General features: G+C 35.2%; 1 protein-coding gene across 2 annotated transcripts in view; it reads left to right on the top strand.

Moving 5' to 3' along the window:
- The window catches only part of PRPF18 (pre-mRNA processing factor 18), a 46,459-nt gene that overhangs the window by 10,389 nt on the left and 21,940 nt on the right, over nt 1-14,130 (top strand). The window contains exons 2-5 of one of the 2 annotated variants that reach the window (XM_008527303.2): nt 6,238-6,315; nt 6,431-6,457; nt 9,231-9,335; nt 11,197-11,310. In XM_008527303.2, coding sequence (XP_008525525.1) covers nt 6,238-6,315; nt 6,431-6,457; nt 9,231-9,335; nt 11,197-11,310 — 324 coding nt within the window. The remainder of the gene's footprint in view (nt 1-6,237; nt 6,316-6,430; nt 6,458-9,230; nt 9,336-11,196; nt 11,311-14,130) is intronic. The other variant, XM_008527304.2, reaches the window with a different exon arrangement.

Raw genomic sequence — 14,130 nt, 5'->3', positions numbered from 1 at the left:
CAGACATTTCAGGTGATACTGTAGAAAGGTTTCTGTATGTTAGTCCTATGGATCTCAGTTTTAAAATCCAGAAAGTACAACTTGACAGAGTCCAAGAATAACATTTGTAAAGTAGCATGTAGGAGTTAGCTTCTGTCTTTAAAAGGAGAAACAAGTATACCCTTTGTAGTTTGTTTTTAAAATCTGTCGGGATGAAAGGTCCACTGGAAATGTTAGGTGCTGTAGGAGAGCATTCAAAGTAGTTTAGCCATCAGTTCATGTGCTGTCTTAAAATAAATACCAACCACTTTTAGATTTTTGTGTTTGAGGGACTATATTTTATATTCTATAGTTAATTCAATTAAATTAGAGTTTGAAAATTTTGAATACAGTTAGAAAAGAAATTAAATTTGTAAAATGAGTAAACAAGTCCTAAAGTCGAAGTGTGGCTCCATTCCTAGAGAGCTCTTAACTTTGGGCAAGTTGTCTAACTCGCCTGAGCTATGTATAAAGGGAGTACATTACCAATAGTCAAGTTCTAAAATTCAGCAATTTTAATTCTGTTATAAATGTATCCACAACACTTTATGTTTCAAAGTGTATTTTCAGTGTTTATAGACACAGTGTTTATAAACACAGTGAGCATTATTTATGAATTATTTACAAAATAATGTTTTGTAATTAGAAATCACTGCTTTAGTTCTTTTCTTACAAACTACTCTTGTTTTTAAACAAAAAGTAGAGAGTAACATTTGAAACATGATCAAGAACCTTTTGTTTTTGACAACTTTTTGTTATGAAGTAAAGGGTCACGTAGTACAAAGGGAAATACTTTTATTTTTCTCTCAATACCTCTTTAAAAGGTAAAGCAAATTAAGTTTCTTATTAATAGATCATTCATTCAAATGATTCAAAATTTAGGACATACTGAAGGGTTTACAGTTATACACCACATAGTGACATTTCTGTCAACAGTGGATCAAATATACAGCGATGGTCCCATAAGATTAGTACCATTAGCCTAGGTGTGTAGTAAGCTATCCCATGTAGGTTTGTATAAGTGCACTCTATGATGTTTGTACAGTGATGAAATCGCCTAACAACACGTTTCTCAGAATGTATCCCTGTCATTAAGTGACACGTGACTGTAGAATAAAGTTTCCTTCTTACCCTTGTCCCCAGGCTGCTCAATTCACCTCCTCCAAAGCACCTAACATTATTCATTTTTGTGTATCCTATAATTATTTCATGCATATAAAAGCAAATGTGGAAAAGAGGCAAATGTGAGTGTATTCTTTTCTCCTTTTTTAATACAAACGGTAGCATACTAGATCCATGCCTGTGCACTTGCACAAGTGTTTTTCATTTATCAAAAATATAAAAGCAACTTAATTTTTTAAAAAATCCCCTTTAACAGAAATTGACAGAATTCTGAAATTGAAACAAAGGGAGGAGCTATAATAACCATTATGAAAGATACTGGAAAACAAAATAATTAGGGAGAATAATGCATTAATATGTTATAATAAATTGAAAAATCCAAGTAAGTAAATGACTGAAAACTACAGGAATTAGAAAATCTGAACAAACCAGTAAGTGAGGAGGAAATAAGAAAAGTCTGACAACTAAGAGAGGAGTGACTGAAGGAGGGAATTACAGTTGAATTGAAGACTGCGTAAAATAAGTCAGAGAAGATCCTTTAGATTTGCGCCTTGGACATTATTTCTGACGTCAGTGGATTCTTCAGTGGAGCACTAATGAATGAATGCCCAATTTTTGGGGTGCTGCAAAGAGAATTGGAGGTGAGGAAATGGAGATATTTATGAGAAAACATTTTAGTGTAGTTCTGCTGTAAATGGCCCTTAGCGTGATATCTAGTGCAGAGTAAAGAATTTTTCCCTTAAGGTAGGAGAGTCTTGAGCCTATTTAAGTGATGCTGGTCAGGAGCCAGTAGAGAGGGAAAAGGTGAAGATTCAGAAGAGAAAATAGATGATTGATTTTGAGGGGTCCCTGGGAAAGGCAGGAGGAATTGAGATCCGGAATACAGCTGGGAGGGATTGGAGGAGGCTTTCCTCTCCCATTCTGATAGCAAGAAAGGACTGGTGCTGAGACGAGTCCTTGTTTGATGGCTTTCCCTTTCTCTGTAGAGTAGAGTGGCTTAGTCATTTGGTGAAATGAGGGAAGAAGTGAAGGGATAAGAGGTTTGAGAAAATGGGGAATGTGTGATGGTCAGTGTAGATGATAGGAGAGAAAACTGAGTGGATAAATACACCAAGATCAGTGGGCAGCATTGAGGCCCAAGTGGTTTGTCAGCATTGCTTAGCATACTGGGACAGGCGTGGAGAATGCCAACAGGTGGATTCTTTTAGGACAGTGGTTCACACTTACTGGTCTCAAGACCTCTCCATTCTTAATTATTTTTGGCTCCAGAGATGGTTTGTTTATGTAGCATATATTTATTGATAATTACTCTTGGAAATTTAAAAATATTTATTTACATTTCATACAATAATAAACCTATGTGTATTAACACAGTACGTTTTTATGAAAACTGTATTTTCCAAAACAAATTTAGTGAGAAGAATGGCATTGTTTTACATTTTCAGAAATCTCTTTAATCTCTGGCACATTAGAAGACAGTTGAATTCTCCTGTTTCTCCATTCAGCCATTGTGATATGTTGTTTTTGTTTAAGTATATGAAGAAACTTCATCCTCACACAGATAGGTAGTTGGAAAAGGGAATATTTTAATAGCTTTTTCAGATAATTGTGGATATTCTTCTTTGATACTGTACGAAAACTAGACAAGTGGTAAGTTTCTTAAAGATTAGAGTTTGGATTCTGACCCATATCAATGAACTTTTCATATCAACGGACTTTTCTTATATTGAAATCCATTGATCTGTTCTGCTCTGTGTGTGTTCTGATCCATTCTGCCCATAGCTCTTTTGCCTATGCATAATTTTGTAACGTCTTGCCTTTGTAACATCAGGGTTTGCTGAGTTATACAGATCTTCTGAATGTTAATGTTTCATTAATGTGATAAAAAAATTGCATTACTATCACCACTGATTTCATCAGAAAAGCCTTTAAGTATTGGGAACCCATCAAGTTCACAGTGATGGATACAAGTTTTCCACCATTCTAGTTTTTGCTTGAAAGATGGAATTTTATCATAGGCAACAAATGCTATTGTTGTTTTCCTTTAAGTGACAGGCTTGCCTTGTTCAGTTCTGAGAAAATGTTTGCCAAATAAGTCTGAATAATCAAACAGTTGCACAAGTGCTTTTCTTTGAGACAGCTACCCTACTTCATTATGTAGCAGAAAAGCTTTCTGTTTCATTTCGTTATATCAAATATTAAAAGGCTATGTACTCGAGGGTTGAGATTTAGTAAAATTGTGCTTTATCAAGACATTCTTAAGAGAAACCAGCCTTTTTATTTTCCTGCAAGTGCATGGTGGTGAAGAAGGCAGTGAACACTGGTATATAAAGTACTTAGCCTTTATTTATGCTGAAGTTTCAGTAGTTTTCCTCACCCTTGCTGTCGTACCATCATTGCAAGTATGAGCACAGAGAAAAGGGGCCACAAGATGTTATTATGAAAATAAACTAGACCTTGCAGAACCTCTGAAAAGGTCTTAGGGACGGACCCCCAGAGGTCCATGAACCGCGTTTTGAAAATTGATGTTTTAGGCTTAAGATTTTGTTAGGTGTGTTCAGTGGAATTGAGACGTGATAGTAAAAGATAGCAGTCATTAAAGATTGAACTATGGACCCTGGTCTAGAGAGTCCTTTTACTTTGTTCCTACATATCAGTCCTTTCTGAGTGGATACCAATATATGTTTGTTAACTTATTTTTTTGAAATATGACAGTTACATGCTACATAGTCAAAAGGAACAGTTTGTGACGCTGAAATAACGTTTTGGGAGTGAAGAACTGTAGCTTGGAGTACTGGATCAGTACAGAGGGTTTCAGGACCAGAGTTCTAGTCCTGCCTCTCTTACTCCTAAGGCTTTCGGAGTTCTGGGAAGGTCATCTAACCTTCCTAGTTCTCAGGTTTCTCATCGCTAAGATCAAGTTAATAGTATCTGCTCCCACCTTTCTCAGGGTGGTTCTGATATTACCCCAGGTAGTATCTTCATCTTTATAGCTGTAAAGCTGTGCTTGCTGTGTGGTCGATAAGTCAATAAATGTTTATTGAGTTAATGAATGAGCTTAAAAACACTGGTTATTATGAAAGTTTTAAACATACACAAAAATATAATTGTAAAATGAACCCCTGTCTACCCTTCCCCTAACACATGTAACACTAGAAAGTAACATCATGTTCTCATATAAACAAAATATGATCACACCCAACAAAATTAAAATTGGGTTCTTAACACCATCAAATACTCCTCTCACTTTCAAATATCCCCAATTGAATTAAAATACACACATATATATTCTTTTGTAGTTGGTTTGTTCAAATCAGATCCACACAAAGTCTACTCATTGCATTTGTTTTTTATGACTCGTGTTTCTTTTTTCTTCTTCTTCTCCCCAAAGCCCCCCCAGTACATAGTTGTATATTCCAGTTGTAGGTCCTTCTGGTTGTGCTGTGTGGGATGCCGCCTCAGCATTTCTTGGTGAGCAGTACAGTGTCTGTGCCCAGGATCTGAACTAGCGAAACTCTGGGCTGCCAAAGCAGAGCGCATGAACTTAACCACTTGGCCACAGGGCTGGCCCTCTTGTTTCTTTTAATTGGGAACATTTCATTCCCCCAGACCCCTTTTTATGCCATTAACTTGTTGGGGAAACTGGGGCTAGTTTTGTAAAAGTCTGTGTTTAATTGCTTCCCAGTGGTGTTATTTAGCTTATTCCTCTATTCCCTACATTTTTCGCAAATGGAAGTTAGACCTACGTGTTTGACTAGATTCAGATTGAGCTTTTTGGCAAGAATGCTTTATAGATGGTGCTGTGTACTTCCTCTGTGTATCACAGAGGAGGTGCATAATGTTTTCCTGGTGCTGAGCTTGATGGTGGTTCAAGTGTTGGCAGACTGATCTTTCCATTGTTCACCATCAACCTTTCTTGTAATGGTCTTAGTATCCATCGATGGTCATTCCCTGAGTGAATGAGCTTTAAAAGTATGACGTGCTAAATACATGTGTGGACAGATTATTGAGGTGCTCTTATAGTAACTACCTATAAAGTAGAGCAGTATCTGTTTTTTTTTCTTTTTTTGAGGAAGATTAGCCCTGAGCTAACTACTGCCAGTCCTCCTCTTTTTTTGCTGAGGAAGCCTGGCCCTGAGCTAACATCTGTGCCCATCTTCCTCTACTTTATACATGGGACGCCTACCACAGCATGGCGTGCTAAGCGGTGCCATGTCCATACCTGGGATCCGAACCCGCGAACCCCAGGCCGCCGAGAAGCAGAATGTGTGAACTTAACTGCTGCGCCACCGGCCCAGCCCCTAGAGCAGTATCTTTATTTGAGCAAAGTCATCAATGAAATAATATCCAAGAGTCAGAGATGTAGATAATAGCAAGCCTCCAAATTAGGCACTGTACATTTAACAGCAAGGGTAATTTTATATATCGTATGGAAAGAACTAACATTTTTTCCTCCCGCCAGAGTAGATTTAGAGCTTGTCTCTTTATATCAAATTATATTAAAACAAATACCTTTAAGCCATCTTTTTAATAAGTCTTTCCAACACTATTCTATGTCTAGATTATTTTAATAATTGATCAATAAAGTTTTAAGAATTAATACGAACACACTTAATTGATTCATACAGTAAGATTCCAGATGATAAAATGAATTTGGACACACCCTTGGAGCTCTCTTGGTAATGAGATTTAAGATGTCAGCTGTCGTTGCCATCATTTTTGTTTGGTCGTTTCTGTTAGGAGAAAATAATTAAATCATCCCATTTTATGTGGTTCATAATGAATCCATTTGTAGAAATCATCATTGAACTCAAACATTGGGAATTAAATCAAAACACTGTGAACATTTAGAAAATATTGTTGGTTTCTTCTCTTTGCTGTTGGATATGCCTGTGAAAATGAAAACTGCAAGAAAAATACTTCATATTTCCCAGGGTTAGAGGACAGGTAGCATTTTCAGAAAATCAATATAATTTCTATGGAACCAAAAACCTTTATCAAATTCTTGAAAAACTGAAGAATGTTTTCTCATTGTTGACTATGACACATGAAATTTTGCTCAAGGACGTATTATTAACTTATTTCTTTCTTCAATAGGAAAATAAAAAATATTTCAAACGTAGTGAACTTGCAAAAAAAGAAGAAGAAGCATATTTTGAAAGATGTGGCTACAAGGTATGAATGCCTGCTTTTATGTTAAGTTGTATATTTCTGAGTTTAAATTTATACAGCTGTTGTGAAAGTAACAAAATTATTGATCTCTGTTCAATTTATCAATGTTATACATTAGCCTATAAATGAGAAGCCATCTGGAGAGGTATGAGTGTTTGTTTTTGTTTTTTCTTTCTTTCTTTTTTTTTTTTAAATCTTGAATTTAGGAAAATACATGCATGACTTTTGGCTTGGAATGGTTTGGCTTTTGTGGACGGCATGAAGTGACTTGAGATCAAAGCTTGAACTTTTTTTTTAATTAAGTCCTGAATCTGACACTGCCTCATTTTCATCTCTGCCACCACTCCTCTCCCCACCTCTCCCAATAAAAGTCTCTTTTTAATGGGTTCAAAATGATTTATTCATTCAACAACAGTAGAATTAGCAGTGGTTTTTTCCCTGCTTTCTCCTGAATATTTTAAGCTGTGTTTTTATGTTTGCATTGTTAATAATTCCTTTTGTCCCTAAGTACCTCTACCTGAAATAGAGTGCCATATAACATTTATATGCTTTTGTGTAATAAGGGATCACATTTTAAACACTGCTTCGTCTGTTGGATAGAAATATGTTTTAGAAACAAATGAGTTGTCTGGAATACTTTGTATAATTTAGAAGCATGATTGAAATTATCTTTGAGATTACCTAGTTGAATAATGTATTGGGGTTTTTATTGGGAGGGGTTAAAAGTTATGAGGTGAAGTTATGTTTAAGTTATTTTAAAAGAAGACTATATCTAGTTTAATAATTTTTTAACCCAAGTTCAGAGGTTTTAAAATACTTTTGCTAAATCATAAATTTGAAATCAACTTTTTGCTCGTGAAAGTCAACATAAAATAATACTCTTGTGCATGTAATGGGGAAAGTTCTGAAAATTAATTTATCTGGCATAGCATTTCTAGAAGGAAGCATGAGGAATGCGAATGGTATGTATATGCATTTGATTTTATTTTGTAGTGTTGGGAGAGGGCAAGTGTTAAAAATGTGTTTATATTTCTGATATATTTCTAAAATATGAGGGTTTTTATTTGTATTTTGATATTTTCCATAAATAGATTGATTTCATTTGCTTCTAGTTTAGGAGATTAAAATGTTTTATGTAAATAATCATCTAACAGATACTCAGAAGGAAGTTTTCTCATCTTTTGCTTACCCAGCATCGTCTAACTGAACGTTGATTTGGAATAAGAATCACTTACTATGGGTTTACTCTCCTGACTTACTGCTTTCCGAGATCCCTAAATCTGAATCTTTTCAATTTGTTATAAAGTAGGAAAATAACTTAAAACAGTGGCAGTTTTGCTTTGTTTAGATTGCATCAGTGATATGACAGTACTTTCTTGTTTCTATAGAGGAAAACACTGAAGCAAAATAATTACTGTAAAGATAGTGCTTTTAGCGTTGAGGCCAGCTGGCAAAGTGTCTTAGATCTTTTTCTTCAAGCTGTTAACTGCCATTCTGTAGTTAAAAAGCCTTTTCATCTTGAGATGTTTGGAGAAATACCTAGTGCTTTTTTGTTTTGTTGGGGTTTTTTGGTGAGGAAAATTGGCCCTGAGCTGACATCTGTGCCAATCTCCCTCTATTTTGTATGTGGGACACCGCCACAGCGTGGCTTGGTGAGCGGTGTGTAGGTCTGTGCCCAGGATCTGAACCTGTGAACTCCAGGCCCCCGAAGTGGAGTGTGTGAACTTAACCACTATGCCACTTGGCCAGCCCTGAGAAATACCTATTTTTATGTTTAAAAAGAAAGCATAGATTTTTCTTTCTAAAATGTTTTGATGTTTCCTTCTTGGTAGTTATGAAAATACAGCATGTATTACCTTTATTTCTTTATAGAAGCTAGTTACCATTTTTTAAGACTTGATGCTAATTTGGTTTGTGAAAATACGAAAGTTTAGTTTTTTACCTCAGTTTTCTGTTAGCACTGTTAATACTGATAGACATAACCTTTTACCATAAACTATAGAATCATAATTTATATCATTTTTTCCATATGCCCTTTCTTAATTGAATGTGAATTTTCCCTTAACGTTGATTTTCTTTTGTGTTTTTTTCATCTTACTTCTTTTGGCATTTTAGACTTGTCTTATGGTCAGATGGGAAACCATGTTTCAATATCTTTACAGACCTCACAGTGGGGCTTATAAATTGCTGAACACAATCTTCCTAAACTGTGACTTTGGGCAGCAGCCTCAAGAAAATAGATGAAGAGATTTTTTTGTCCCTGCAGGGTCATGTGCAAGAATGCCCACTCTTTTCTTTGTGTGGTATGAGTAGAGAGGTGCCATTTTTCGTTATTTTTCCACAAGGTTCACCACTCCATTTGTGGGCGAGTTTTGTATAGCTTGGGAATTTTTCTACATGTCCAACAGAGATTTCTGTGCACTTGGATTAGTGGCATTCAGAAAGTAGGATAGGAAAAAGCTAGAGCGTGAGGCTTCACCGGTTTCTGTTAGAAAATCATTCTTTTCTGTGGTCTTCATTGAAACCCAGAGCAAGGATCAAATAACCCTGTAAGATGCTTTGTCTCAAAGAAGAGAAACTATTTGTTTTTAAACAAAAAGTAAAATTCTTTAGAGACTAGGGAGAAAATGAGTTTAAATAGTTTTAGAAGCTGTTCTACTTGAGTCACTCTTGTGTAGGAGAATGCTGTCTCCTCTGTGCATGCTTCCTACTTGGGGTGTCCCTGAAATGGCTGAGTTCCGGAAGCTCTGAAAAGCATGTACGTTTATTATTAACTCTTTCCTCAGAGGAACGTTTAGAAAACCTTCAATATTTAAAACGAGGTTCATTTCTGTGAGTGGCTAATGTACTAGAGTGATAAATATTAACTATACTATATTTTAAAAACTGAATTTCATTTCTTTTCGTTGTTAATACAGATACAGCCCAAAGAGGAGGACCAGAAACCATTAACTTCATCGAATCCAGTATTAGAACTTGAATTGGCAGAGGAAAAATTGCCCATGACTCTTTCTAGGCAAGAGGTAAGTTTACATAAGAGCATTTCATGAAAAAGAAAAATCTTCACAGCATTTGCATGCATCTCCAATTCTTTCTAATAAGTTATATGGCATTATTTCCCATGAGACGACTTACTGAACTAAAAGTACTGTGCAGCTAGCCGGCTTTCTTCATGAGGTTCTAAATTAATCTCTGATGCTGTTATCTTAAACTTTTTAAAGAATATATCCTCCTGAACTTTAAAAACTAAACACATTGTTCTAAATAAGTATAAATACATGTATTCTGAATAATTAAATTGTCTAAATTGTCTTAAATAATATATTATTTTGTAACTTAATTTGTCTTATTTAATACATCTTTCTAGGTCATAATATAGAGATTTGTATAGTTTTTTAAGAGTGTATAATTTCCCACAATATTTTTAAAACCAGTTCTTTTTTAACTGTCATGTAGATATGTCAGCATTTCCCTATTATAATTCGTTCTAAGAATGAGCATCCTTATACAGACATTATTGCATGCATAATAATGTATGATTAATTCCTTTGGAAAATTTTCTAGAAGCATGATTTCTGGGGTCTATGTACTGAAGGCTAAAGACTGTACATTTCTAAGACTTTTAATACCCATTACCAGAGGTCTCTATACCAATTATACCAATTTATACTCTCACCTAAACTGTTTGCCCATACCCTGGTCAATAGCCACTATTATTACCCTCAAAAAAACCCCACAATAACTTAAGATATTCATGTGATATAAAGAATTCAAACTATACAGAAGAGTTCAAAACAAAAATGAACTTTGAACAAAAGGAAACTTTCAGAGAAGAGTGGCTGACTGTAGAAGCTGTCTTGAAAATTAGATGAAGGAATTTTGAATACTTGGCCAGATGAGAAGAATATTAAAGACTTTTTAAAAAATCCATTGGCAACAGCTCTAATTTTGGAGAAGAATTGAGTATCTTCAATGCTTTCCTAAAGTACAACTAAGATAAATGGATAGAAGTTTGAGGGAGGGTAGATTTTAGTTTATTTTGAGAAGCAAAACATACCTGTCCAAAAATGGGATGGGCTGTTTGATGAAGAGAATGATGTCTATTGTTTGTCAGACAGGGTCCTGACTAAGAGGTTTTTGAGGTCGTTGCTCGTTGGCTGGAGCTAACACTAGACGACCTGTTAAGTTTCGTTTTAATACCAAGCTTCCGTTAAACCCTGTGGGAGCCCTGCCAGTGGTTTCTAAGTGTGATGCTATTTGTGTTCCCAGATAAAGTTGTTGGTATTTTTTTTTAATTTGGATCAACCCTATTTTCTTAATTACAATTTCTGTTTTTCCTTTTTATGAAATATAATGTGTATACAAAGAATGAAAAATATATATACAAAAGAATGGATAATTACACAACAAACACCCATATAACCATCAGCCAAGTCAAGAAAGAGTATTATCAGCCCCTCGAAAGCCCTGCATGTGCCCCACCCTGACTGCAGCTCACTTTCTCCTCTGAGGGACACGGTTTTGGTTTTATTGTAGTATTGTGATGCCGACTCTTGGCCGTGGTCATTGTTATTATCAGCTGACTCCAGACTTTATTTTCCTTCTTTGTATAATATTATCACTTCCTCCCATCTTAATGTTTTTCTTATGTATTCTACCACACAGATTGGTCCTTTCCTGAAACAGTCAGCCAAAGGACCTAAACCGTTAGAGTTATTTAAGGTTTGACAATAGCTCGGTATATCTGTTCAGGGAAATTAAAAAACAAACACAACTGACTTTCTGCATTGACATTTCAAAATAAATGTTTGGTCACCTAAAATAGGAATTACTAATAACATAAGGAATTACTATTGTCTTTTGATTTTTTTTTTTTTTTAACAGGTTATCAGAAGATTGAGAGAAAGAGGAGAACCAATCAGACTATTTGGAGAAACTGATTATGATGCTTTTCAACGTTTAAGAAAAATAGAGATCCTCACACCAGAAGTTAACAAGGTAAGAAGTCAGAACAAAGCTGGAAGATATCATTGTACCACATCAACTAGGATGGTATGGAGTTCGACTAATTGCCTTATTATAGCAAAAATGGAAAATATGGTTGCCAGATTACTGCTGCTGAATGTAAGTTTTCTTTAATTTTAAAAAAGCACAGTTTAGTGCATTTTGACAAACACATACAAGCATGTAACCACTACCTTTATGAAGATATGGAACATTTCCATCACCCAAGAGAGTTCCCCAGTACCCTTCTTAGCTGACCCCCATATTCCTCCCTCACTCCTGGGCAAGACCTTTGTAAATTGTAGCACCGTAGCTTAATTTTGCTTGTTTTGGTATTTCATATAGATGGAGCCATAGAGTGTGTCTGGCTTCTTTTGCTCAGCTTGTGTTTTAGATTAGTCTGTGTTATTGTGGATATCAGTAGTTTGTTCCTTTTCATGGCTGATGGTATTCAGTTGTATGAATACACCACAATTTATTTCCAGCTTTGAGCTGTGATGAATAAACTGATGTGAATATTCTTATACAAATATTTTTTGGACCTGTGTTATTTTTCTTTGGTAAATACATCTCTTGGGTCAATACCTAGAAGTGGAGTTGTGGAATTGCAGAATAGTAAGAGTAAAGTATGTTTAACCTTTTCAGAAATGCCAAATGGTCAAAGACGTTAGCTCAGGGCCAGTCTTCCTCACCGGGGGAAAAAAAAAGCACCAAATATTTCCAGATGTTATCAGCATTTGTTATTGTTAGTCTTAAATTTTAACCATTCTCTTGTACGTATAGTAGTGTCTCATTGTGGTTCTAGTTACAATTCCCTAATAACTAAAGATTATGAGCATCTTTTTATAGACTTATTGGCCATATCTTTCTCTCTGCAGTGTGTGTTAGTCTTTTGTTCATCTTTTAATTGAGTTGTCCTTTTATTTTTGTGTTATAGGAGTTCTTTATATATTCTAGATATAAGTCCTTTGTCAGATATACAGATATTTGTTTTGTGGCTATTTTCTCCTAGTCTGTGGCTTACTTTTTCTCTTCTTGGTGTCTTCTGATGGGCAGAAGTTTTAAATTTGATGATGTACGCTTTATCAGTTTTTTCTTATATGGCTATTGTTTTTTAGTGTTTTGCGTAAGAAATCTTTGCCTAACCCAATGTCTTGAAGAGATACTCTTCTGTATTTTCTTCTAAAAGCTTAGTCATTTTAGCTTTTACATTTAGGGCTCTGATCTTGTTTTATGGCTCAGGGAATGGTCTGTTGGTGACTATTCCGTGGGCTCCTGAAAAGAGTGTGTTTTATGCTTTGGACAGATGTCAGTTACAGTAGTGTTGTTCAGATCTTCTGTGGCCTTCTTAACTTACCTGCTTGCTCTATCAATTACTGAGAGACAGGTGTGGTCATCTATGGCTGTGTAACAGACCACTCCAAGACTTAGTAGCTTAACATAATTTATTATTATAAAATCTTTTTCAGTTATCTGTGACTGTAACAAACCACTCTGAAACCTGGTAACTTAAGGTAATTTATTATTATCTTTCACAGTTCTGTGAGTTGATTGGACTAAGCTAGGCAGTTTTTTGTTGTTTTTTTTTTTAAAGTATTCTTTTTGGCGAGGAAGATTGGCCCTGAGCTAACATCTGTTGCCACTGCTCCTCTTTTTTTTTTTTTTTCTCCCCAAAGCCTCAGGACATAGTTGTATATCCTAGTTGTAGATCATTCTACTTCTATTTGAGACGCTACCACATAATGGCTTGATGAGAAGTGTGTAGGTCTGCGCCCAGGATCCAAACCAGTGAACCCCAGGCCACTGAAACAGAACGTGTGAACTTAACCCCTTGGCCATGGGGCTGGCCCCCAAGCCAGGAAGTTTTTGCTTGTGGTCTTGCATGTGTTACAGTGGGGTTAGGGCTGTGGCTGAGGTCATGTGAAAGTTCCCCTGGACTGGCCTTCGAACTTAGCATAATACCCTTAAAGGTTCACCTGTGTTGTAGCAGGTGTCAGAATTTCCTTCCTTTTTAAGGCTGAATAATATTCCATTGTATATATGGACCCCATTTTGTTTATTCATTCATCCTTGATGGACATTTGGGTTGTTTCTACCCTTTGCACATTGTGAATAATGCTGCCATGAACATGAGTGTACGAATATCTCTTTGAGCTTCTGCTTTCACTTCTTTTGACTATGGTGAAGTGGAATTGCTAGATTATAGGATGATTCTTTAACTTTTTTTTTCCAAAGCATAAATGAATTTTTAAAAATTGTCTTTATTTTTATTATTAATGTTCTCAGCAATTTGTTTTTCTTTATTTTTGGTCCTTTCTAACACTTTCTTAACCTAAATTCTTGGAACAAGTTAGTGGATTTTGTAATGCTTCATTTCACCAACATTTATTTCTCTTCTATATCCTGAGTCACTTTCCTTATCAAAAGATAGTATAAAATACTAATGTGAACTATTATTAAATTTTTATTATCTGATTTAATTTTTCTACTCATGTTTCATTACTTGAAAAATCTTCTGGCTTTTAATATTAATTTATTACAACCTGCTGTATTCTAATCTTGTTCAAGCCTGTCCCAAATACTAGAGTTTCTTATTTGTACATTTTTTAAATTGAGGTATAGTTGACATATAACATTAATTTCAGGTGTGCAACATAATGATTCGATATTTGTATATATTGCAAAATGATCACCACAATAAGTCTAGTTAACATCTGTCACCATACATAGTTGTAAATTACTTTTTCTTGTGATGTGAACTTTTAAGATTTATTCTCTTAGCAACTTTCAAAAACGCAATACAGTATTATTAAC

The sequence above is a fragment of the Equus przewalskii genome, chromosome 30 (genome assembly GCF_037783145.1).
Source record: "Equus przewalskii isolate Varuska chromosome 30, EquPr2, whole genome shotgun sequence".
NCBI lineage: Eukaryota > Metazoa > Chordata > Mammalia > Perissodactyla > Equidae > Equus > Equus przewalskii.
Note: the sequence above shows the minus strand (reverse complement) of the source record. Positions and strands in the feature narration are given on the sequence as shown.